Source organism: Amblyomma maculatum, chromosome 2, assembly GCF_055883805.1.
Source record: "Amblyomma maculatum isolate TAMU_Amacu chromosome 2, ASM5588380v1, whole genome shotgun sequence".
NCBI classification, from domain to species: domain Eukaryota; kingdom Metazoa; phylum Arthropoda; class Arachnida; order Ixodida; family Ixodidae; genus Amblyomma; species Amblyomma maculatum.
In genome coordinates, this window is record NC_139345.1 from 97,051,122 (window position 1) to 97,077,602 (window position 26,481).

At 49.1% G+C, this 26,481-nt stretch overlaps 1 protein-coding gene across 1 annotated transcript; it reads right to left on the bottom strand.

Moving 5' to 3' along the window:
- Window positions 1-1,771: 1,771 nt before the first annotated feature.
- Window positions 1,772-16,141, bottom strand: LOC146199332 (uncharacterized). Its single transcript, XM_084592100.1, has 6 exons — window positions 15,771-16,141; window positions 13,468-14,364; window positions 12,130-12,291; window positions 6,844-8,229; window positions 6,223-6,576; window positions 1,772-2,511 (listed from the first exon to the last, which is right to left on the bottom strand). Exons 1-6 carry the CDS (start codon window positions 16,111-16,113, stop codon window positions 1,772-1,774), a joined length of 3,882 nt encoding a protein of 1,293 aa, XP_084448226.1. The 5' UTR covers window positions 16,114-16,141.
- Window positions 16,142-26,481: the final 10,340 nt, after the last annotated feature.

A 26,481-nucleotide genomic window follows, 5' to 3' on the forward strand; every position in this document is an offset into this window, starting at 1 on the left:
TGAAATACGCTATTAGCTTCATTTTGTTGGTACTGCTATGAGGGGCGGTACACGACGAAAAAAAAAGTGCTTGTGACTTATAACTCCAGAACTCTACTCGAAAACTTGAGAACATCATGAAATGCTCTCTAAGTGTATCTGGTTGATGTATTCGTGTCGGGAAGGTAATTTCTATTCAAGTATTTATCACGTGGTACTGCAGGTGAGGCAGTACATATTGGTCGAGTGTTCACACAATTGAGCTATAGCGCAGCAAAACGATCGGCAAGAGTCTATCCGCACCACCCCTCAACAGTGAAGGCACAGTGTAGGCGGCGTGGAAAGCAGCCTACAGTGATTATCCCCTCTCTACTCCGCGCTTAGCATTCAAGTCATACGGCACTCAGTTTCTAATCTCGAAAGAAATATTCTTTGCTGCCTTATTGGCGCTGTGGCGCTCCCGTACCTCCTGTACCGCGAACTCTTACTGCGACTTTCCCATGGTTGCTCGTGGTCGTGTCACTGAGGCGGCCGAGTTGCTGAGGCTCTCTCATGGTCCAGATAACACACACCCCTCAGTGACTCTCAACAGGCTATTCGCCATTACGATGCTGGCCGTATCTCTTGCCAGGCGTTACACATTCTACGTTCTACAGCACCCTCTTCCACATCTCGCTTACTTCTTTGGGCTCCAGCCCACGAGTCGCTCAGCGGAAACGCCCAGGCACACTCTCTCGCTCGAGATCTCAGCTGCCGAGCCGAGAGTATGATCAGCCACCATTCTTCCGCTGACACTAATATCTCACGCGCTTCTCTACTCACCACTTACACGGACATACTCCAGCACTACCGACTCCAAAGGTGCACATATCCTCCCGCACACCGCGATCTAACAAGACGCGAGGCCGTCCAATGGCGCAAATTACAAACTGGCAGCTTCCCACACCCCCTCTTATACAGCAGGATCTTTCCGGATCAGATAGCCCCCATGTGTAAACACTGCTCAACTCCGGCCACACTCATACACATGGTGTGGACTTGTACACATTACAACACAGACAACGTTACAACACCCCAGAGACGTGGGAGTCTCTCCTGTGTACTTCCGAGCCAGCAGACCAACGCTGGCTTATCCAGCGCGCGGTGGAGGCCGCGGCATCCCAAAGGATCCCCGCCGACCTCCTCTAAGTCAGCGCAACCGGTCCCTTGACTGGTCCCCTGTTTTTGGGCGCAATAAAAGAGTTCACCACCACCCCTGAGTCGTTCAGCTATGTCCTACTAACGCCCGTATTACTCGGCAACGCCCTCATAAGATGGCGCTGTTCTAGGAGCAAGCTGGACTTCCTCTAAAATTGTGCAATACGCGGTCGTATGCTTTATGTGGTCTCCGCTCCAGAAACACTTGTGAAGATGGGAGAAAGGCAGAAAGGCATGGTGCATCTATGCTTTCATTTTCCATCTTGTGTGTGCGCGAAATATACTGAACATTTTGTTTAGGTGACGTTTTATGTTAATGTCACCACAAAGCAGAGAAGACCTCGAAGTGAGAACGGGATTTCAAGTGTCACAGCGTCTAAGTATGAAAGAGAACTCTGACATTAGGACATTCTCCAGCTTTTATTTTAGTAACCTGGACATGGGCACATGCAAGTCGCACTCCCATTAAGTAATGGTTGGTGTCAAAAAGGAATCAGTTGTCACTGCGGAGTACAGTACCACAATTCTTAAGCGTAGACCCGTCTGCCGTTCACGTGTGCCACATCAGGAATTTTATTCATCACCATCCAGCCGCCTAAATGTATGTAAGACTGACAATTCTGTCGTATCGAAAAAAGGGCTCTCTCTTACTGTACAGGAGCGTCCAAGGCTCCATGAACACCTTGTCGACGTTGCTCAAAATTACACCCGCAGCATGTGACGCCGCGTAGAAAGCGCCTACAAGTCCCACTTCTTGGATTTTAGGGCAGGACTCGACCACTGCCTGCATGAGAGGCAGTGCTGCATCGTCGCTATCTGCCAGAAGCCATCGCAAGGCGGGTCGCGCGCGATGGTCTTTCTGCACGCCCGCGTACCCGACCACCCGGCCGTCCAGGGCCGCAGTGGCCACCTTCACAATTTGGTCGTCTTCAGCGAGTGCCACCCGCAGGAAGTAACCGCGGTCGAAGCCAAATACGCTCCGGTCGTACTCTACCAGGGCCTCCGCGTCGCGCTTGAGGTCGAAGTCCTTGACGTCCACCACGGCGCTGCCAGCGCTGGGGGAAGCCGTGAACCGGCCTTGGCGGAGGGTGAAGTGACAGTAGATGATGTCTCCCCAGCCGGACGCGTGGAAGTGGTAGCGATCCAGGAAGGGCGCGGCACGCTCCTGTGGCATGACGGTGCAGACGTTCTTGCCCCGGCAGACGGCCAGCATGCGGTTCCAGAGCATGCGACTGAGGCCCGTGTTGCCGCGCTCTCGAGACACGTGGAAGAAGCCGCAGAAGGACACCTCGTCGCCGAACGTAATGATGCAGGCTGAAGCACACACCTCGCCTCCTGCGAGCGTTCCCAACGACAATGAGTCATGTGGGCGTGATAATCGAGCCATAACTCCCAATGAAATTGCTAATGTAACAGGAACGAGTCGCGTGCCTCTACCACGGCGAGGGTAGGGCTGATGAGCGAATTCTGCGACTGCTCCAGTCGAACACTCTTCTCTGTCCCAAACTCTTAAAAAGACTTAAAACCGACGGAGAATGCGCATTTTATAAACACGTTTGATAGGCAGCTGACATCTACCACATGGCGTGAACGTGTCAACATAACCTAGCTCTTACTCCACCCCTTACCCTAATCCCTAAGGAGAACTGGGAGGTGATACCGCTCGTCTTCTCCGACCTACAAGATCAAAAGGACTTGGTTACGAGGGCACCTCGGCCTCGTCCAAAGAAGTCCCAGGCTAAGGCTGCCACTTAGTGTATATAATCTCTTGTGAATTAAGCTCTGCCTTCCTGTACTATGCAACAGACGTTTTTTCCGCCACTGCGGCAAACACGGTCCGAGTCACGAGGACGCCCCTTTGTTCCATAGGTGGGGCGACAATTGGTAATTTAGGCGGTGGGGGGGGGGGGGGGGGGGGGGGGGGGGGGATTCTAGCGGTTTAACGAAAGTATCAAACGCCGAAGATAGCTACTTAACGTTCTAGCCCATAATGTAGTTCCCTTGACGAGGCGTTAGTCGGTGCAAATTGATAACCTCCTTTTCCTTATTCAACATTGTGTTTAAAAAGAGCACGTATTTATCTCCTTTCAATAATCATTTGAGGCCTATTAGATTATTTTAGCATGTCGTTGTCGTAAACCAGTGCGGGGCGTTAAAACCATCATTGCTTTCGTAACTAGTAGAGCTCAAATATTCACTTCCCCCACTCTGCGCTTTTATGATGAGTGCAGTTTTGCATGCATGGTCTAATAATACGACGAGAACAACGTATTTATATCCAGAATTTGCATCTCTAGCCCATTTGTTGCGCTCCCTCCCTGCGACGTGTTCGCGATTCGCAATCGTAACGAGACATTTTTAATTGGTAAACAATCCTTGCAGGGAAGCTGACTTAGAGTTCCGCAAGTTGTAGTGCAGTGTGTTAACGTAGCTTTTATCTATGGAACGAGCAAGAGCAATGGCGAACGCCTTTTTATCTTATGAAGTGTGCAGACACGCAACATCTCGGTGTTCACTTCACTGGTGCCATCTGAGTCGCTCTTAAATGCAAGCAGCGCTGCAGTAACACATTAAATAAACTGCTTCTAATTCACAGCGACGCTAAGGTTGCATTATATTCCAGTTTTAGTTTTACCTCCACCTTCTTTCCACATATTTGGCCTGCACAGCGGCTCCAGGAACCGCACTTATGAAGCACACATTAGGGAAGCTGCAAGCCAGTTATTAAAGGGACGCCAAGAAAGTGCAGTCTTTGTCGATAATTTAGAGCACACTGCGATCACGGCCTAAGCTAGAGCGCTACCACATGTCGGCATTGTAATTGGAAGAGCCTTCCAGAACATGTACTCCGGGCAAAGAGTCGTGCTTTTTCGTCATGAGAGCGAGACGGACGTGCCTCCTCGTTTAATGCAGTTCGCTAGCGACCGTCACCGCAGCTCGGCAGCACTCCCGCGCTCCAACTACAGTAAGGGTTGATTGTAAAGTCTTGACGAAAGCTGTAGGTCACATCTGCTGTGCGTTTTCGAAGAGGCAGCAATATGGAAGAATGCGTAGCTTGAAATGCTGCAACCACGAAGCAAACAGCAAGCACATAACTATTCATCTGTTTCCGTAATGGTCTAAAGCTGTCGTGTCCCAAATCAGCGTCTTACTTTCGAGCAGTCACATTTCTAATAGGAAACCAAACCAAACCAAACATTTCTAATAATCAACGCTTGAGTGCGCTGTCGGGGGCACTTGACTGCTATAATATACAAAGCGTGATTCAAACTAGATGACAAAGGTGGCCGATGTAGAATAAGTGCTTTTGCAATATCTCGGAGATTGAAAATGGCTTCGCCTTATTTGCCCCGCCGCGGACGCTCAGTGGTTTAAACGCTCTACTACTGAACCGGAGTACCTGGGTCCGAATCCGACCTCCTGCGGCTGCGTTTCAATGGAGGCGAAATAGAGGCGTCCGTGTGCTGTGCGATGTCAGTGCATACACGCTATAGATTCTCAGGCGGTCGAAATAGCTTCGCAGTCCTCCACTATGACACCTCTCTCTCTTTCGGCTTCCACTCCCACCTTCTTTCCTTTCCTTACGGCGCGGTTCAGCTTTCTACAGACAATGCTTGACAGATGCTGCACCTTTCCCGTAAACTTATTAGTATTTCGGTTGCGCTGCGACCTCCGATCTCATTCGCGAGCTTATTATTCCCAGTCGAAAAAAACTACAGAACTGTGTCAAAAATACGACAAAAAGTCCTGTAGTTCTGTCGTAACCATCAGATTTTCCTGTAGTTCTGTAGTACTTTTCTGTAGTTCTGTAGTATATTTCTGTTGTCTGTAGTTCTGCAGCACTTTTCTGTTGTAACTACAGAAATTTCTGATGTTACGACAGAATGTTCTGTTGTCACTACAAGTTTCCCGTCAAAAACCGCACATAAATTCTGCCGTAACATCAGAAAATTTTCTGTAGTTTTTTTCGACTGGTAGGCGTTTGAAGGCTGAGAGCAAGAACGTTTATGCTGAAGAGAAAAGTTATAAGGCGATAGCCTTTAATGCCTCATCGTTGCCGACAGAAGGTTGTCAGCAGAGATGTCACGCCTTCGGAAGCGAGAGTTAAAAATAAAATTATAAACCTTGTCTCCATCAGGGAATCGAACCTCCATCCCTTGGATCCCCCGCCGAGCGCTTCACCACTGCGCCACGCCACGGATCGTGAAACGCCCCTACTAGTTCCCCTGGTCTACCGTGAGCATAATAGCGGGATTCCGCGAGTGAATGATACTGTGCCTTTCCTTGCCTGTAAACGAATTATAGAACGCCGGTGAACTTTAATGCGTTCAATGAAATGCTGGTTGTGTTCGACCAGGGGCGCGCCATGTTCCATTACGACAGGTCGTGACGTCACCAGACGATTCATGCATACACGAAGCGGACCCCGCAGGGCTTCCGATCCGGTCGTTTGTGCGGCGCCTTTCATTTGGCGCTTCCTCGAACGCCGCTCCACACAGCAAACAGAAGCAGACCCAGATGTCTAGAAGGCGTTACAGGCATCGGCGTTTGAAATTGATTTACAGGATAGAAAAGGCGCAGTATGTCACAATTCTCCGCGGACACATGTACCACGCCGTAAAGGGAAGGAGGAAGGTGGGAGTGAAAATAGAGAGGGAGATAGAGGTGCCGTAGTGGAGGGCTACAATGGCTTTCGCTTCATCGCACTTTAGTGGTCCAAAGTGCCCTCTAGAAGTTTTTCTGCTGTAGCTACATATTCCTCTAGCTTGCACGCTATCCATACAACTTGCCTGTCAAATTGCAAAAAAGTGGCTGCAAAACTCTACAACAGAAACCGAATAAGGCGTATTCTAAATTACATTGGCTAACAGCAAGCCGAATTGTTATGGCTTCAATGATGTTTTGTTGGCTCTCACAAATTGCTTTTCTCAACAAGTCGACTATGTTAATGCTACTAAATGGGAACACTATGGAGCAGTACCATATAACTGATCTCTGAAAGATGACGGACAGACATTTTTTGTACTAAATAAAAGCAGTACTCACTGGATGTGGGCCGCTTTTCTCGCTCTCTGATGATGAAGAAAGCGTTGGGGACGCAGCGGTATAGCGACCACACAGCAGAGGCAAGTATTGCAGTCTCGTGATCTCTCCAGACTTGCCACAAGACGTCACTCACGTCGTCTTCACCTACCACACTCATCACATATCTCTCCAAGCATTCTGGTGTCGGCGGAGTGCGACTCGTAGCCTCAGGAACCGGTTTCTCCTTGTGGTAACCAGGACACATTTCGGCGTGCGTCGGATCATTGCGAAAGAAGGACTGACCACAGAGCGTACAGGACAGGATCGACTGGACTCCGCTGTCATGGCATGGGGGATTAACCACTTTCTTTAATGCTGAGTATTGCGAAAATTCCGGGTTTAGAAGTTGGGTTGCTTCGGGATCACTGTCCGCCCTCTGAAACCTAGCACTAGGTCCAGGTGATGATGTGGCATCCCAAGATTTGTCGTACGACTCTCGATGAGGAAAACCGTGTCTACCTTTATCTGTCGCTCCTTTGTCAGATGAAAGAGGAGAGGAGTCACTTCCGTCATCTTGCCGCAATATATTTGCTGCTAACAAACGAGTTTCTCTGTACTCAGCAGACGATTCTGGCAATTCACCTTGGTAAGGAACAGCAACATATCGCTGGAAGTTGGCCTTGAAATCAAAATGAGGCTTCCGTAGAGCAGCGCCGCTCATCGAACCTGTCTCGCCAGCGTCGTCATCGTCGTCGTCGATTCTCACGAGGCAGCATGAGGAGCTCTTCTTCACAGAAGTGAGCCGTCCTCCCGATGATCCAGCATCGCTGCTAACGTACACAATTTCCTCGTCCGTGATGTCAGTTTTTTCTCTTCGGGATGTCGTATTTCCAGTAGAAGTCGAAGCAGCCTTGAGTGTCGTGAATTTAACACGTGCGCCGGAATCCTCCAATGTCTGTAAGCCACCAGACATTCCCGATGGTGTACCGAATTTGAAAGACTGAGACTGGATTGCAGCGGCTCCATCATGCTGACCTTTACGTTCGCCCTTTCTCTTTGGCAGCTTAGAAAGTGAATGGACATCCTTTACTTCGGAGACAAGTCGCTGGTAAGTTACGCTTTCTGTAACGGTAAACATCTTCTCGTCGTCAAGCTGGCCAGAGAACGATGATCTGGATGACTGGTCGTCAGTGGTCACTTTCTTGATTCCGGAAACGTCTGCTACCTCTGATTTGTCTAAACTTTTAGCACGTTTTACATGACCACTAGAGCTTGCTTCTGGAAGGTTCTTATCTCTTTTCGGACCGCATCGTTCCGTACTGTGAACGTAATAAACGTTGGTGTCCATCCTACGTTCTTCCAGGAACGAATCGGAATGCTTTCTCAGTTCGTGCAAGCTCCCTGTAAAATCTTTCGACTCGGCTGCATTTTTACAGGTTATATCCGTGGGCAGTGCTGGGGCCATCTGGTCGCTGAGCAATCCCACTGATTGTACTCCGCCCAGGGCGGGAAACCAGGGCTTCTCTTCATGTGCCCATGAGCCCGCTGGGCTCATAGGAAGACTTGTATCAACTACATCTGTGTTGGCTGCTTTCAACTCATCCAAGTGCTTGTCAACCGAGGCGGCCTCTTTCTCCGCAGCGGTTGGCGTCGCATCTGTAACAGGCTTTCTTTCCAGGTGACGACGTGCTTCCTCTGAGCCTTCGTTGGCTTCCTGTGTATTACATTCCAGACTGGCTGCTATGCCACCCGCAGGCTGCATCTGAATTTCACTGAAAACTTTCATCTCTGCTTCTGCTTGGGATATCTGCTTTTCTACGATGCCTTCGGTGCTAGGTGATTCCTCTTCAGCCTCCTCTAACAAACCTCCGGTGGTTCTAGGACACTGATACAATATTTCGGGCGTGGCGGTCGGCTGTTCTTCAGGCTTGACTTCCTGGATAGTCCCGAATTGCTGTTCTGATATCTTTTGATCCACAGGAGCGTCCTTAAAGGCGGATACTGTGTCAGTAACCTCAGTTTGGAATTCTAGGAGTCCGCCAGTTACCATTGGATTAAAGCAAAATTGATCCGTAACTTTGAGTGGACTAGTAACATCATCACTCCTAAATTTGTCTTCGCCATGCGTAGTGCCTTCTATTGCGCCTACGCTTTCCGCAGAAGATACAACTTTATCGGCAGGTTTAAACTCAGCTTCCACTGTCGCTCTACCTTCAGGTACAGTGTCTGTGTCCTTTGCTTCGATTTCTGGCGACTGTTTTGCCTCAGTTAGTGTTTGAAGCGACTCTGCTCCTACGGCGCTTTCTGGTACAGACACGACATCCTGAGGACGTTCAGCCTCATCTTCGCATTCCGGTGCTGAAGTTGCCGCCTGTTGTGGAATTTCTTCAGAAGGCTGCTGTTCGATTGATTCCACGGGTCGCTCCAATTCTACAGCACCTTCATCAGAACCTTTGCCTCCAGATGCCACCGCGGATTCACCTTTTCTTTCAGTGCATCCTTGCCCGCCTTCTACTTCTTCAGCAGCTTTTCCCTCGATTAGCGCTGGAAATATTTCTGTTTCTGCCGTGCTTTCTGGCCCAGCTACGCCCTCCCCAGGAGCTTTAGACTCTGGCAGTGCTGTAACTCCACCTTCAGGTGTAGTTCCCACAGTCTGTAGCGGAATTTCTTCCCACGACTTCACTTCATCTTGCACCTGAGGTGCTTGTCCTTCACTTACACCTTCCGAAGGAGCTGAGCTTTCAGGAGCTTTAACTTCATGCGGTACAGGGCCTCCACTGTCTGGCACGGTGTCCGCAAGATTTGCCTGAGCTTTTTCTGAATCCTGCAATTCGATTTGTGCTCGAGGTCTCTGTGCTTCCACGAAATCTTCCATACCAAGACATTCCACTTCAGCTTCTAACAAACCTCCAGTGACTCTAGGACATAAGAGGAATACCTCAGGCATGTCGCCTAACTCTTCTAGCTTAACTCCCAGTACGGAGGTAATCTGTTCCGTTTTCTTCTGTTGGCCCGCAAAAGTGCCTTTGAGCGCGGAGGTGTCCGTAACACCAGTTTCGAACTCTAGGATTCCGCCAGTTACCATTGGAGGGACCTCAGGCATACCGCCTAGATTTTCTGGCTTCAATTCCAGTACGGAGGTAATTTGCGTAATCATCTGCTGGCGCGCAAAAGTGTCTTTGAGTGCAAAACTGGTGTCCGTAACACCACTATCGAACTCTAAGAGACCGCCAGTTACCATTGGGGGGAGCAAAAAATCATCAGTAACTTCGATTAGCACGGGAGTCTCAGCATTGTCAACTAAGGTTGTCTTCGCCTCCGTCACAATTGGCGTCACATCGGTTCCGCGGTTGGCTTCTATTTGGTAGAGCGCTTCGTCGATACCTTCGTAGTATGCATGCTTATCACATTCCAAACCGTTTGCTCCTTTAACTGCGGTACCTTCTGCATCAGACGTAAGAGAATGAGGTGTCTTCAATTCTGAACCAGCTTGCAATTGTTGATCCATATCCAAACTTTCCGGCTTGTATTCTACCAATTCCATTACAGGTGCAGCTTCACTTTTTCCTATCAGCTTCGCTTCAGTGTCATTTATTAATACTTGATCTACATGCTTTTTTTCAACAGCTGATTTTCCTGGCGCGCTCTCTAGGTTCGTTGATTTATCTTGTTCGTATACGTCTCTTTCTTCGCCTGTGAGAAGTGCGGGCTCCTCCGTGACTAAAGGCGGCGTTTTCCATCCCAGCATCGTTTCTGAGGAACCAGCATTTTCAGAGCGCACAGACATGAAAGTCACCATGTCGGCAAAAGGTTGAGCCATGCCTTTGTCAACTGAAGCCGTCTTCTCTGCAGCGATCGGTACCGCATTTATTTCGATTTGTTCACCCAATTGACGCTGTGCTTCATTAATACCCTCGTAGCCTTTTTTCTTATTGCATTCCGGAGCAGCCAGTCCTTCTTTACCAGTTTCAATGACGTCTGCTTCTCCAGCTAAGGAAGCAGCAGGTTCTTCGACTAAAGGTGGTGTTTGATGTCCTGATGAACCTTGCGAAGTCCGGGCTTTTTCCAAACGCTCGGGTATGTCGCTTACCGTCTCATCATTAGGTCCTGCCACGTCCTTTTCAATCGAAATTGCCTTTTCTGTATCAATTGGCGTCGTATCTGTTATGGGTGTATCTTGCAGCGCTTCCTGAATGCCTTCATTGCTAGACTGTAAGCCTGCCGATCCTTTCTCAGCAAGAATGTCAGACTCAGCTGTAAGCGGAGATGTTCTGAATTTTGAAGGTACCTGTGAATCAGTTTCTATGTTTTCTGTCTTGTATTCTACTATTTCCATTACAGGTGCGATTTCTTCTCGCTCCACCTTCACTTCCATGCCACTCACTGTAACTGGGGCTATGGGCATTTCATTGTTTTGAGGTCCCTCTACTGAGCGCTCTAACTTCGTTTGATTACCAACTTCGAATGCATTTGTTTCTTCGACTAGGGGAAGGGCAGGCTCTTCTGTGACTAAGGGTGGGGTTCTCCATCCAGAAATCGACTCTAATGAAGCAACGTTTTCTGTGTGTACGGGCTCACAGGTTTTATCTGGGGAAAGCAGTGGTATATTATCAACCGCAGCTGTCTTCTTGTCTGCAGCCACGAGGTCTGCTCTAGACATTTCTCCAAGGTGACAGAGTGCTTCCTCAATGCCTTCGTAGTCTTCCTGCTTATTGCATTCGACCCCGGTTGTTCCTTTGGCGGCAACTTCGGCTTCAGGGGGAGGAGCAGGTAGCTTTGAGTGCGAAGGCGCCTGAGAAATGTATTCCTTTCCCAGGGGTTCTGGAATGTACTCCACCAATTCCATTATAGGTGTAACTGCGTCTTTACTTTCTGGTAGCGCTTTTTCTTTCGTGTCACTTACCGAACTTTGGTAAATAGGCTTTACTTCGATAGATGGCTTTTCTGTCAAACCCTCTATATTCTCTTGTTTACCATGTTCAAAGGCGTCCGTTTCTTCGCCTATCGGAAGTGCGGCCTCTTCTGTGACTAAAGGTGGCGTTCGCCATCCTAGTATCGCCTCCGAAGCTTGAGGCTTTTCTGCGATTACAGTTTCTTTATGAGGCAGCGCTATATGCTTGTCACAAGACTCTACATTCGTTTCCACATCAGTCGGAGCCGCACCTTCTGCGCGTTTTTTTTCCTGTGGACGAAATGCTTCCTGGATGCCTTCGAAGTCAGCTTGTTTATCACGCGCTAGAGCTACTGGTCCCTTTTCGGGCAATGTTTCGGCTCCTAATCCAAGAAAAGGAGATTGCTTCAGTGCTGAAGACACCTGCAATGATTGGTCCCTCTCCACATCTTCTGGCTTACGCTTTACCAAATCCATAGCTGACACGACTGCGTCTGTGTTTGACACTACCATTTTCGACTCGATGTCGCGAAGAGGAGCTTGAACCACAGGGGTTTCTTCTTTGAGGGGTTCTTTCATTACACCTTCTGCATCCACTTTGTTAGTTTCTAGAGCGTCCGATCCTTTGTTCTCAGGAAGTGTAGCCTCTTGAGTGACTAAAGGTGATGCGTGTGATGTAAACATCGCTTCCGTGCTCAGAGGAAATTCAGTACTAGTACTTCTTTTCATTGCGTTTGTGCTTTCGCTATCAACTAGCTGAGCTCCATGGAAATCACGGTCTGTTTCGAAAGCATTGTCAGCAACATGTCTATCTGGATTATTTTCTCTGCTTTTAAAGCTTTCGTCACCAAAAGATTTTTCGCAAAATATTTTTTCGGTGTCTGAATTGGCGTTTGCTACCAAGTCAGTGCTTTCTCCGTGAAATGCTGTTTGCACTCCCTGCCTGTCACTATTCTCGCCAAGGTCTTCGCCATTGCGGAGAAGCAGAATGTTTTTGCTGCATTCGCTGTTTGTTTGAGCAACGTTTAGGTCCTCACTTCGCACCTGAGTGCTAGGAACATTCCTTGACAGTGCATCTTCATCTTCAAAGAAGTCGACAAGGCCAGCAACTGGATCTGGTGTCCCTTCGGGGAGCGCATCATCGCTTTCCAACGGCAGGTTCTCCGGCCTACCTTTACTTTCTTCGGTCACTTTATAGTCTGATATACGTTCTTGATTTTCCGGATGTAGCGCGTCTGATTCTACCTTCGTCCCATTCAATCCTTTCCCTATTAGTTGACTTTCATTTTTAATTGTGTCATTGCCGACCGACCCGGTGGTGTTCGCATCAAGCAAAACATCTGCTTGCGTGCTAGCCACAAACTGTTCGGTTTCGTCTTTTGTTTTCGCCGCAACCTCTTCGACATGAGGTTCTTTATGCTCCATTTTGGGAGCAGCTCCTATTATGTTTTCAGGTTTTTCGAGAACAGGCGCCTCCGTTTCCACTGTAGCGCCACTTGGCATTTTTCCTTCTTCCAGGTGCCCTTCAGTAACAGTTACTATGTTGGCCGCTGCGACTTCCTTTGCCTCAAGGGCCACCCCAGGCTGTGCGACTAGGACGGGTGTTTCTGTTGCGACTTTTGCTCTCGAAAAATCTTCATCTACATGAGAGAGCTCAGGTTTTATTGCAAGCGCAGCCTCAATCTTGTGATCGTCGGCTTGAGGAAGAGGCGTCTGAATTTCCACCTGAGCGCCACTTTGAAACTGCTTTAGTCGTTTCTCGCCTTTCTCTGATTCATCTGTGGTAGACGCGGCAATGCTAGCCGCCAACAAATAATCACTTTGATTCATGGCCTCAGCCTGTACAGAATCAACTTTTGGCTGTGGCAAATCTATTTTGACATGAGGTTCTTCATGTTCTGTTTTGGGAGCGGCTCCAGTCTTGAGCTCCTGATTTTCGAGAAGAGGTAACTCACTTTCTAGCTTCGAAGCAATTTGCACTTCACTTTCAACCGGTTGTCCTTCGCATTCAACTATCTCCGTGCTTGTCGGAGCAAGCTCCTTTGTTTCCGAGACCATTGCAGGCTGCGTGGATGTCGTGGGTATTTCTGTTTCAATATACGCTCTCAATGAATTCTCAATTTTAGGCGCTTCAGATTCGATTGAAGGCGTAACCTCTGTCTTGTGGTCCTGGTCTTGAGGAAGAAACGGCTCAGTTTCCACCTGTTCGCCGGTTTGTAATTGTTGTTCTGGTGGTAGCCTCTCGCGTAGCACTGTTTCCTTGACGGCAGACGCATCATCTTGCTTGGTGGCCGTAGGACCACTTTCTACTTCTCTTTCTATCAACTGTCCTTTACATGCATCTATTTCCATGCTTGGCGGCACAAACTCCTTACTTTCCAGAATTTCTCCCGGCTGCGTGGCGATCATGGATACTACTTTTTCGACATTTGCTCTCGACGAATCTTCTTCGACATGACGCAGTTCAGGTTCGGCTGCAGCTGCAGCTTCTTCGACATGAGGGAGTTCAGGTTCGGTTGCAGTCGCTGCCCCTGTCTTGTGCTCCGGGTTTTGAGGAAAAGGAGCCTCAATTTCTACCAGCGCGCCATTTGCTAATTCTTGCTGTAGTGGTTGTCCCTCGCGTTGCACTGTTTCCTTGGTGATAGACGTAGTATCTTGAGTGGTGGCTTCAGACAGTGCAGACGCTAGTTCTGGCTGCGGCAGCTCTTTTGCGACATGAGATTCTTCATGCTCTTTATCGGAAGTAGCCCCGGTCTTGATCTCTTGATATTCGGGAAGAGGCGCCTCCGTCTCTATCTTGGGACCACTTGGCACTTCTCTTTCTACCAGTTGTCCTTCATAGGCAATTATCTCCATGCTTGCCGGTGCAAGCTCCTTTGTTTCAAGGATGCCTCCCGGCTGCGTGGCGGTCATGGGTACCTCTGTTTCGATATTGGCTCTCGGCGAATCTTTTTCAACATGAGGCAGTTCAGTTTCGATTGCGGCTACAGCCTCTATCTTGTGTTCCTCTTCCTGAGGAAGCACCACCTCAGTTTCCATCTGTACGCCGCTCGCTAATTCTTGCTTTGGTGGTTGTCCCTCGCGCCGCGCTTCTTCCTTGCCAGCACACACAGCGTCTTGAGTGCTGGCCTCAGACAGCACAGGAGCCAGTTCTGGTTGCGGCAACTCCTCTTGTTTATGTTCTTTTTCGACAGTAGTCCCAGTCTCGACCTCTTGATCTTCGGAAAGAAGCGCCCCCGCTCCTATCTTGGGACCACTTGGCACTTCTCTTTCTAACAGTTGTCCTTCATAGGCAACTATCACCATGTTTGACGGCGCAACCTCCTTTATCGCTGAAATTACTCCAGGCTGTTTCGTGGTTATGGGTGTTTCTGTTTGGGCATCTGCTTTAGAAGAATCTTCAGTTTGAGGCAATTGATATTCTGCTGCAGGCGCGAATTCCGCCTTGCTTATTTGGTCTTGAGGAAAAGATAACTCAATTTTTACCCGCGCGTCGCTTTCTAATTCCTGCTTTGGTGGCTGTCCCTCGTGTCGGAATCTTTCTTTTACGGCAGACACGGTATCGGCTCGCGTGGTGGTTACCGTGCTTTCATGGTGGTCGGATTCAACGTTCGGCAAAGACAATTCTCTTTCAAGGTGAGGTTCTTCATGTTCAGTTTTCTGAGCAGCCCCTGCCTTGTGCTCTCGATCTTCGGGAAGAGGTTCCGTGCTTTCCTCCTTAAGATCGCTTGGGACTTCTCTTTCTAGAAGTTTGTCTTCATATTCCACGAGTTCCATGTTTGTCGTGGAAATATCCCTAGTCCTCGGGGCCACTATATGCTGCTTGGTGGTCACTGGTATCTCAGTTTCGGCATGTGGTTCTGACGAAGTTTCGTGGCCTTGAGGAAGGGGTGGAGGCAGTTCTGTACCGACTTCTGGTTCCAGCTTATCTTTTCTGACATGAGGTTCTTCATGCTCCAGATTAGGAGCATGGGTCTTGTGCTTTTGATATGTGAGGAAAGGTGGTTCAGTTCGTAGGCTTGTTTCGCTTGACACGTCAACTGGATGACCATCGACACTAAGAGGCACACCGCCGAATATATTTGTTGCCTCCTTCGCCTGCATTCGGGCGGAGTTCAGTTCAAACATTTCGGCGTCGCAAGATGTAATCCCGGCCTGGGAGCTATCCGTTATGTCAGGCACAGATGGTGCAGACCCTAAACCTGCGGGTTTGTTTTCTTGGCCATGGAGCTCGGCTGCCACGGATTCAGCTTCTTCAGCCACTGCAAACGCCACCAAAGAAGTTCGCTGTAAAGACCCGGGCATTCGATGTATGAAGCATCATTCGATATTCAGCATTTTTCTACTGGAAGGACAAGCTGCAAATTTGGCCGTCGTTTCTGGCTCTCTGTTAGGAACCATGACATTCTTATCAAAGACTTTAGCTCCAGGTTTTCATTCTGCAGGTTCCGACTGGGTGTGCCAGAAACGTCGGTTCCGTAAGGACGATTGACATTTCACTCACTTGTTTGTGCGCCTCCTGCCAGTCCACCAAAGCCGCTTTCGGCATTTTTTTGTTCGTTTGACTGCACTCCAACCGGGCGATCTTCTTTCGAGCCACTGGGCTCCTCTGTTTGACTTGATAAAGGGCCCTCGAAAGAAGCAGCAGCTGCCGTAGAGTTGACTGTAGATGGCTTACTTTGCAGAGATGTGCCAACTCCGGTGGCTGCTTCTGTCTCCGTAGAAGGCACAAATCCCAACTCAACTTCCAAGCGATCTTGAGGTGGCAGAAGCAACTTTGTTTCCGAGCAACTTTCTTCTGCTCCAGCTTTTACAGGAGCAGATGTCAGGTCAAGAGGCGCCACGTTTGAGTCGTGCAGCAGGCCATCATGGACCAGCCCTGCGTCAACGTCAACTTTTTTCTCTTGCTCACCTACCGCTGTGTGATCGACGTTTTCGCTAGCTGCATTTGAAGGCGAGGATTTCATCGTGTTTGTAACAGGAGCACTTGGGGTAGGCGTTTTTAGTAATTCACGCACCATAGCCCTGAATACAAAATGTACTGTTCCTGGCGTTGTATAGGCGCTATAAGTGACTTCTGTTTCATGCTTATTTTTTTCTCCCACCAGTTTTGTATCGGAAGTCGATGGTAAAAGCGATTCCGGCTTCTCACCATTGTCTGTCAGCTTTTGTTTGCTTCTGCTGATTTCCAACTCTGTGGGCGATGCATCATGCCTCTTTTCGATACCTGATGCAGATAGTGATGACAGCAATTTTTCTGCCAGAACACCAGATATATCAATACCTGTTGCCGAAGCAGCGCCACTAAGGCTTGTCATTGTCTCAGATTCTTCGGTAGTTCTTGATTCGTTAACATGCTCCATCGGCTTCACTTCTTCTAAAGCAGTCACCTCCGCGGTTGGAGTCTTGCCCGCTAGTGCTTTTGTATCCGAGGTGCATAGTACTTGTTTATAAGCAGGAACAGCCCACTCAGCTTCAGCTTCTAGCAAACCACCGGTGACGTTAGGATAAATCCATAATTCCTCAGGCGGGCCACCCGACACAGCTTCGGAGTTGACATATTCGATAGGCTTTCCTAAATCTTCTTGTGACTCTACATCCAGCACAGTTACAATTTGTTGCTTCGTAGTCATCTCTTGGTCAGAAAAAACGTCTCTCAATGATATGACGGAGTCAGTAACTCCAGTGCCAAATTCTAATAGGCCACCAGTAACCTGCGGAAAAATAAAACATTCGTTCGTAACCTCAAATGGCCGATAACACATCTGAGGCGTTTCTGAGAAAGGCGCTTGAGGCATTTCTTTGACACCATCCGGCACAGTCGAACCGTCTTCGGCAGTTTTAAACGCTACAAGTGGGGTGCCTTCACGTGGCGCGGCGATGTCTTCGGAAACTGGAGCCTCGTTTTTTGTTAAAGGCGCCCGTGCTTCTGGAATCACTTCAGAAAGTATATCAACTGCTTCAGGAACTTTACTCTCCGCCGCTAAAACTGTTTTAGCTGCCTCTTCAGTACCTTCAGCCAATGAAGGCATTTCCTCAGGTGGCTTCTCCTCGGCTGGTGCATGAGGTGTTTCTTTGACGCCTTCAGGTAGAGTTGAACCTTCTTCGGCAGTTTTAATCTCTACCAGTGCTGTGCCTTCAGGTGGCGCGGCGATTTCTTCGGTAGCTGGAGTCTCGGTTTTTGTTAAAGGTGCGATTGCTTCTGGAATCACTTCTGGAAGTATTTCAACTGCTTCAGGAGGTTTAGTCTCAGCCGTTAGAGCTGTTTCAGCTGCCTGTTCAGCACCTTCAACCAATGAAGGAGTTTCCTCAGAAGGCTTCTCCTCGGCTGGTGCTTGAGGCGTTTCTCTGTCGCCTTCCGGTAGAGTCGAACCTACTTCAGAAGTTTTAACATCTACCAGGACTGTGCCTTCAGGTGGCGCGGCGAGTTCTTCGGACGCTGGAGCCTCGGTTTTTGTTAAAGGTGCGACTGCTTCCGGAATCACTTCTGGAAATATTCCAACTGCTTCTGGAGGTTTGGTCTCAGCCGTTAGAGCTGTTTCAGCTATCTTGTCAGCACCTTCAGCCAATGAAGGCGTTTCCTCAGGCGGTTTCTCCTCGGCTGGTAGTTGAGGCGTTTCTTTGACGCCTTCCGGTAGAGTAGAACCTTCTTCAGCAGCTTTAACCTCTACCAGTGCTGTGCCTCCAGGTGGCGCGGCGATTTCTTCGGAAGCTGGAACCTCGGTTCTAGCTAAAGATGCCACTGCTTCTGGAATCACTTCTGAAAGTATTTCAACTCCTTCAGGAGTTTTACTCTCCGCTGGTAGAACTGCTTCAGCTACTTTTTCAGCACCTTCAACCAATGAAGGCGTTTCCTCAGGCGGCTTCTCCTCGGCTGGTGCTTGAGGCGTTTCTTTGACGCCTTCCGGTAGAGTAGAACCTTCTTCAGCGGCTTTAACCTCTACCGGGGCTGTGCCTTCAGGTGGCGCGGCGATTTCTTCGGAAGCTGGAACCTCGGTTTTAGCTAAAGATGCGACTGCTTCTGGAATCACTTCTGGAAGTATTTCAACTGCTTCAGGAGGTTTAGTCTCAGCCGTTTGAGCTGTTTCAGCTGTCTTTTCAGCACCTTCAGCCCATGAAGGCGTTTCCTTCTTCTCCTCGGCTGGTGCCTGAGGCGTTTCTTTGATACCTTCCGGTACAGTAGAACCTTCTTCAGCAGCTTTAACCTCTACCAGTGCTGTGCCTCCAGGTGGCGCGGCGATTTCTTCGGAAGCTGGAACCTCGGTTCTAGCTGAAGATGCGACTGCTTCTGGACTCACTTCTGAAAGCATTTCAACTCCTTCAGGAGTTTTACTCTCCGCTGCTCGAACTGCTTCAGCTACTTTTTCAGCACCTTCAACCAATGAAGGCGTTTCCTCAGGCGGCTTCTCCTCGGCTGGTGCTTGAGGTGTTTCTTTGACGCCTTCCGGTAGAGTAGAACCTTCTTCAGCGGCTTTAACCTCATCCAGGGCTGTGCCTTCAGGTGGCGCGGCGATTTCTTCGGAAGCTGGAACCTCGGTTTTAGCTAAAGATGCGACTGCTTCTGGAATCACTTCTGGAAGTATTTCAACTGCTTCAGGAGGTTTAGTCTCAGCCGTTTGAGCTGTTTCAGCTATCTTTTCAGCACCTTCAGCCCATGAAGGCGTTTCCTTCTTCTCCTCGGCTGGTGCCTGAGGCGTTTCTTTGATACCTTCCGGTACAGTAGAATCTTCTTCAGCAGCTTTAACCTCTACCAGTGCTGTGCCTCCAGGTGGCGCGGCGATTTCTTCGGAAGCTGGAACCTCGGTTCTAGCTGAAGATGCGACTGCTTCTGGAATCACTTCTGAAAGCATTTCAACTCCTTCAGGAGTTTTACTCTCCGCTGCTCGAACTGCTTCAGCTACTTTTTCAGAACCTTCAACCAATGAAGGCGTTTCCTCAGGCGGCTTCTCCTCGGCTGGTGCTTGAGGCGTTTCTTTGACGCCTTCCGGTAGAGTAGAACCTTCTTCAGCGGCTTTAACCTCTACCAGGGCTGTGCCTTCAGGTGGCGCGGCGATTTCTTCGGAAGCTGGAACCTCGGTTTTAGCTAAAGATGCGACTGCTTCTGGAATCACTTCTGGAAGTATTTCAACTGCTTCAGGAGGTTTAGTCTCAGCCGTTTGAGCTGTTTCAGCTGTCTTTTCAGCACCTTCAGCCCATGAAGGCGTTTCCTTCTTCTCCTCGGCTGGTGCCTGAGGCGTTTCTTTGATACCTTCCGGTACAGTAGAACCTTCTTCAGCAGTTTTAACCTCTACCAGTGCTGTGCCTTCAGGTGACGCGGCGATTTCTTCGGAAGCTGGAGCCTCGGTTTTTGTTAAAGGCGCGACTGCTTCTGGAATCACTTCTGAAAGTATTTCAACTCCTTCAGGAGTTTTACTCTCCGCTGGTAGAACTGCTTCAGCTGCTTTTTCAGCACCTTCAGCCAATGAAGGCGTTTCCTCAGGCGGCTTCTCCTCGGCTGGTGCTTGAGGCGTTTCTCTGTCGCCTTCCGGTAGAGTCGAACCTACTTCAGAAGTTTTAACATCTACCAGGACTGTGCCTTCAGGTGGCGCGGCGAGTTCTTCGGATGCTGGAGCCTCGGTTTTTGTTAAAGGTGCGACTGCTTCCGGAATCACTTCTGGAAATATTCCAACTGCTTCAGGAGCTTTACTTTCCTCCGCTAGAACTGTTTCAGCTGCCTTTTCAGCACCTTCAGCCAATAAAGGCGTTTCCCCAGGCGGCTTCTCCTCGGCTGGTGCTTGAGGCATTTCTTTGATGCCTTCCGGTAGAGTCGAATCTTCTTCAGCAGTTTTAACTTCTACCAGTGCTGTGCCTTCAGGTGACGCGGTTATTTCTTCGGAAGCTGGAGCCTCTGTTATTGTTAAAGGTGCGACTGCTTTTGGAATCACGTCTGAAAGTATTTCAACTGCTTCAGGAGCTTTACTTTCCTCCGCTAGAACTGTTTCAGCTGCCTTTTCAGCACCTTCAGCCAATAAAGGCGTTTCCTCAAGTGGCTTCTCCTCGGCTAATGCTTGAGGCGTTTCTTTGACGCCTTCCGGCAGAGTAGAACCTTCTTCAGCAGCTTTAACCTCTACCAGGGCTGTGCCTTCAGGTGGCGCGGAGATTTCTTCGGAAGCTGGAACCTCGGTTTTAGCTAAAGATGCGACTGCTTCTGGAATCACTTCTGGAAATATTTCAACTGCTTTAGGAGGTTTAGTCTCAGCCGTTCGAGCCGTCTCAGCTGTATTTTCAGCACCTTCAGCCAATGAAGGCGTTTCCACAGGCGGCTTCTCCTCGGCTGGTACCTGAGGCGTTCCTTTGATGCCTACAGGTTGAGTCGTACCTTCTTCAGAAGTTTTAACTTCTACCACAGCTGTGCCTTCAGGAGGCGCGGCGAGTTCTTCGGAAGCTGGAGCCTTTATTTTTGTTAAAGGTGCGACTGCTTCTGGAATCACGTCTGAAAGTATTTCAACTGCTTCAGTAGCTTTATATTCCGCCGCTAGAACTGTTTCAGCTACCTTTTTAGCACTTTCAGCCAATAAAGGCGTTTCCTCAGGTTGCTTCTCCTCGGCTAATGGTTGAGGCGTTTCTTTGACGCCTTCCGGTAGAGTAGAACCTTCTTCAGCATCTTTAACCTCTACCAGTGCTGTGCCTTCAGGTGGCGCGGCGATTTCTTCGGAAGCTGGAACCTCGGTTTTCGCTAAAGATGCGACTGCTTCTGGAATAACGTCTGGAAGTATTTTAACTGCTTCAGGAGGTTTAGTCTCAGCCGTTAGAGCTGTTTCAGCTACCTGTTCAGAACCTTCAGCCAATGAAGGCATTTCCTCAGGCGGCTTCTCCTCGGCTGCCGCTTGAGGTGTTTCTTTGATGCCTTCCGATAGAGTCAAACCTTCTTCAGAAGTTTTAACTTCTACCACTGCTGTGCCTCCAGGAGGCGCGGCGAGTTCTTCGGACGCTGGAGCCTCGATTTTTGTTAAAGGTGCGACTGCTTCTGGAATCACTTCTGGAAGTATTTCAACTGCTTCAGGAGGTTTTGTCTCACCCGTTCGAGCTGTTCCAGCTGTCTTTTCAGCACCTTCAGCCCATGAAGGCGTTTCCTCAGGCAGATTCTCCTCGGCTGGTGCCTGAGGCGTTTCTTTGATGCCTTCAGGTTGAGTCGTACCTTCTTCAGAAGTTTTAACTTCTTCCACTGCTGTGCCTTCAGGAGGCGCAGCGAGTTCTTCGGACGCTGGAGCCTCGGTTTTTGTTAAAAGTGCGACTGCTTCTGGAATCACTTCTGGAAGTATTTCAACTGCTTCTAGAGGTTTAGTCTCAGTCATTAGAGCTGTTTCAGCTATCTTTTCAGCACCTTCAGCCAACAAAGGCAATTCTTCAGGCGGCTTCTCCTCAGCTGGTGCTTGAGGCGTTTCTCTGTCGCCTTCCGGTAGAGTCGGACCTTCTTCAGAAGTTTTAACATCTACCAGGACGGTGGCTTCAGGTGGCGCGGCGAGTTCTTCGGACGCTGGAGCCTCGGTTTTTGTTAAAGGTGCAACTGCTTCTGGAATCACTTCTGGAAGTATTTCGATTGCTTCAGGAGGTTTAGCCTCAGCTGTTAGAGCTGTTTCAGCTGCCTTGTCAGCACCTTCAGCCAATAAAGGCGTTTCCTCAGGCGGCTTCTCCTCGGCTGGTGCTTGAGGCATTTCTTTGATGCCTTCCGGTAGAGTCGAACTTTCTTCAGTAGTTTTAACTTCTACCAGTGCTGTGCCTTCAGGTGACGCGGTGATTTCTTCGGAAGCTGGAGCCTCCGTTTTTGTTAAAGGTTCGACTGCTTCTGGAATCACGTCAGAAAGTATTTCAACTTCCTCAGGAGCTTTACTTTCCGCCCCTAGAACTTTTTCAGCTGCCTTTTCAGCACCTTCAGCCAATAAAGGCGTTTCCTCAGGTGGCTTCTCCTCTGCTGGTGCTTGAGACATTTCTTTGATGCCTTCCGGTAGAGTTGAACCTTCTTCGGCAGTTTTAACTTCTACCAGTGCTGTGCCTTCAGGTGACGCGGTGATTTCTTCGGAAGCTGGAGCCTTGGGTTTCTTTAAATCTGTGACTGCTTCCGGAATCACTTCCGAAGGTATTTCAACTGTTTCAGAAGGCTTAGTCTCACCCATTAGAGCTGTTTCAGATGTCTTTTTAGCACCTTTAGCCAATGAAGGCGTTTCCTCAGGCGGCTTCTCCTCTGCTGGTGCTTGACACATTTCTTTGATGCCTTCCGGTAGAGTCGTACCTTCTTCAGTAGTTTTAACTTCTACTACTGCTGTGGCTTCAGGTGGCGCGGCGATTTCTTCGGAAACTGGAACCTCGGTTTTAGTTAAAGATGCGACTGCTTCCGGAATCACTTTTGGAAGTATTTCGATTGCTTCAGGAGGTTTAGTCTCAGCCGTTAGAGCTGTTTCAGCTGCCTGTTCAGCACCTTCAGCCAATGAAGGCATTTCCTCAGGCGGCTTCTCCACTGCTAGTGCTTGAGGCATTTCTTTGATGCGTTCCGCTAGAGTTGAACCTTCTTCAGCAGTTTTAACTTCTACCAGTGCTGTGCCTTCAGGTGACGCGGTGATGTCTTCGGAAGCTGGAGCCTCGGTTTTCTTTAAATCTGCGACTGCTTCCGGAATCACTTCCGAAGGTATTTCAACTGTTTCAGAAGGCTTAGTCTCAGATATTAGAGCTGTTTCAGCTGTCTTTTCAGCACCTTCACCCAATGAAGGCGTTTCCTCAGGCGGCTTCTCCTCGGCTGGTGATTCAGGCGTTTCTTTGACGCCTTCCGGTAGAGTCGTACCTTCTTCAGTAGTTTTAACTTCTACTACTGCTGTGGCTTCAGGTGGCGCGGCGATTTCTTCGGAAACTGGAACCTCGGTTTTTGTTAAAGATGCGACTGCTTCTGGAATCACTTCTGGAAGTATTTCGATTGCTTGAGGAGGATTAGTCTCAGCCGTTAGAGTGGTTTCAGCTGTCTTGTCGGTACCTTCAGCCAATGAAGGCGTTTCCTTAGGCGGCTTCTCCTCGGCTGGTGCTTGAGGCATTTCTTTGATGCCTTCCGGTAGAGTCGAACCTTCTTCAGCAGTTTTAACTTCTACCAGTGCTGTGCCTTCAGGTGACGCGCTGATTTCTTCGGAAGCTGGAGCCTCTATATTTGTTAAAGGTGCGACTGCTTCTGGAATCACGTCTGAAAGTATTTCAACTGCTTCAGGAGCTTTATATTCCGCCGCTAGAACTGTTTCAGCTACCTTTTCAGCACTTTCAGCCAATAAAGGCGTTTCCTCAGGTGGCTTCTCCTCGGTTAATGGTTGAGGCGTTTCTTTGACGCCTTCCGGTAGAGTAGAACCTTCTTCAGCATCTTTAACCTCTACCAGTGCTGTGCCTTCAGGTGGCGCGGCGATTTCTTCGGAAGCTGGAACCTCGGTTTTCGCTAAATATGCGACTGCTTCTGGAATAACTTCTGGAAGTATTTCAACTGCTTCAGGAGGTTTAGTCTCAGCCGTTAGAGCTGTTTCAGCTGCCTGTTCAGCACCTTCAGCCAATAAAGGCGTTTTCTCAGGTGGCTTCTCTTCGGCTGGGGCTTGAGGCGTTTCTTTGACAGCTTCCGGTAGAGTAGGTCCCTCTTCTGCAGCTTTAATCTCTACCAGTGCTGTGCCTTCATGTGCCGCGGCGATTTCTTCGGAAGCTGAAGGCTCGGTTTTTGTTAAAGGCGCCCCTATTTCTGGAATCACTTCTGAAAGTATTTCAACTCCTTCAGGAGCTTTGGTCTCAGCCATTAGAGCTGTTTCAGCTGCTTTTTCGGAACGTTCAGCAAATGAAGGCGTTTCCTCAGTTGGGTTCTCCTCGGCTGGTGCTTGAGGCATTTCTTTTATGCCTTCCGGTAGAGTGGAGCCTTCTTCAGCAGCTTTAACCTCTACTAGTGCTGTACATGACGCTGTGACTTCGTCGGAAGCTGGTGCCTTGGTTTTCGCTAAAGATGCGACAGCTTCTGAGATCGCTTCTGGAAGTGTTTCAACTGCTTCAGGAGGTTTAGTCTCAGCCGTTAGAGCTGTTTCAGCTGTCTTGTCAGCACCTTCAGCCAATGAAGGCGTTTCCTCAGGTGGCTTCTCCTCGGCTGATGCTTGAGGTGTTTCTATGACGCCTTCTGGTAGTGTAGAGCCTTCTTCTGCAGTTTTAACCTCTACCAGCGCTGTGCCTTCAGGTGGCGCGGGTATTTCTTCGGAAGCTGGAGCCTCGGTTTTGATTAAAGTTCCGACTGCTTCTGGAATCACATCTGAAAGTATTTGAACTCCTTCAGGAGTTTTACTCTCCGCCGCTAGAACTGTTTCAGCTGTCTTTTCAGCACCTTCAGCCAATGATGGCATTTCCTCAGGCGGCATCTCTTCTAGTGCTTGAGGTGTTTCTTTGCCGCCTTCCGGTAGAGCCGGACCTTCTTCAGCAGTTTTAACCTCTACCAGTTCTTTGCCTTCAGGTGGCGCGACTATTTCTTCGGAAGCTGGAGCCTCAATTTTTGGTAAAGGCGGCACTGCTTCTGGAATCACTTCTGAAAGTATTTCAACTCCTTCAGGAGCTTTACTCTCCGTCGATAGAACTGTTTCAGCTGCTTTTTCAGCACCTTCAGCAAATGAAGGCGTTTCCTCAGGTGGCTTCTCCTCGGCTGGTGCTTGAGGCATTTCTTTGATGCCTTGCGGTAGAGTCGAACCTTCTTCAGCAGTTTTAACTTCTACCAGTGCTGTGCCTTCAGGTGACGCGCTGATTTCTTCGGAAGCTGGAGCCTTTATTTTTGTTAAAGGTGCGACTGCTTCTGGAATCACGTCTGAAAGTATTTCAACTGCTTCAGTAGCTTTATATTCCGCCGCTAGAACTGTTTCAGCTACCTTTTTAGCACTTTCAGCCAATAAAGGCGTTTCCTCAGGTTGCTTCTCCTCGGCTAATGGTTGAGGCGTTTCTTTGACGCCTTCCGGTAGAGTAGAACCTTCTTCAGCATCTTTAACCTCTACCAGTGCTGTGCCTTCAGGTGGCGCGGCGATTTCTTCGGAAGCTGGAACCTCGGTTTTCGCTAAAGATGCGACTGCTTCTGGAATAACGTCTGGAAGTATTTTAACTGCTTCAGGAGGTTTAGTCTCATCCGTTAGAGCTGTTTCAGCTGCCTGTTCAGCACCTTCAGCCAATGAAGGAGTTTTCTCAGGTGGCATCTCTTCGGCTGGGGCTTGAGGCGTTTCTTTGACAGCTTCCGGTAGAGTAGGACCCTCTTCTGCAGCTTTAACCTCTACCAGTGCTGTGCCTTCATGTGGCGCGGCGATTTCTTCGGAAGCTGGAGGCTCGGTTTTTGTTAAAGGCGCCCCTACTTCTGGAATCACTTCTGAAAGTATTTCAACTCCTTCAGGAGCTTTAGTCTCAGCCATTAGAGCTGTTACAGCTGCTTTTTCAGAACGTTCAGCAAATGAAGGCGTTTCCTCAGGTGGTTTCTCCTCGGCTGGTGCTTGAGGCATTTCTTTTATGCCTTCCGGTAGAGTAGAGCCTTCTTCAGCAGCTTTAACCTCTACCAGTGCTGTACATGACGCTGTGACTTCGTCGGAAGCTGGTGCCTCGGTTTTCGCTAAAGATGCGACTGCTTCTGAAATCGCTTCTGGAAGTGTTTCAACTGCTTCAGGAGGTTTAGTCTTAGCCGTTAGAGCTGTTTCAGCTGTCTTGTCAGCACCTTCAGCCAATGAAGGCGTTTCCTCAGGTAGCTTCTCCTCGGCTGATGCTTGAGGTGTTTCTATGACGCCTTCTGGTAGTATAGAACCTTCTTCAGCAGTTTTCACCTCTACCAGTGCTGTGCCTTCAGGTGGCGCGGCGATTTCTTCGGACACTGGAGCCTCGATTTTGATTAAAGGTCCGACTGCTTCTGGAATCACACCTGAAAGTATTTGAACTCCTTCAGGAGTTTTACTCTCCGGCGCTAGAACTGTTTCAGCTGTCTTTTCAGCACCTTCAGCCAGTGATGGCATTTCCTCCGGCGGCTTCTCTTCTAGTGCTTGAGGTGTTTCTTTGACGCCTTCCGGTAGAGCCGGACCTTCTTCAGCAGTTTTAACCTCTACCAGTTCTTTGCCTTCATGTGGCGCGGCTATTTCTTCGGAAGCTGGAGCCTCAATTTTTGGTAAAGGCGCCACTGCTTCTGGAATCACTTCTGAAAGTATTTCAACTCCTTCAGGAGCTTTACTCTCCGCAGATAGAACTGTTCCAGCTGCTTTTTCGGCACCTTCAGCAAATGAAGGCGTTTCCTCAGGTGGCTTCTCCTCGGCTGGTGCTTGAGGCATTTTCTTTATGCCTTCCGGTAGAGTCGTACCTTCTTCAGTAGTTTTAACTTCTGCTACTGCTGTGCCTTCAGG

Bases quoted from the DNA above. Each gene is read 5' to 3' on its own strand.
- LOC146199332 (XM_084592100.1), bottom strand. From the start codon at position 16,113: ATGGTGCGTGAATTACTAAAAACGCCTACCCCAAGTGCTCCTGTTACA. The intron at 14,365-15,770 runs GTAAGCCATCTA...GACAACTGTTAG, and splicing joins AGTTGGCACATCTCTGCAAA to AAAGAGAAGTGCCAAGTGGT. The intron at 6,577-6,843 runs GTGAATTGCCAG...CGCAATACTCAG, and splicing joins TGTTGCTGTTCCTTACCAAG to CATTAAAGAAAGTGGTTAAT.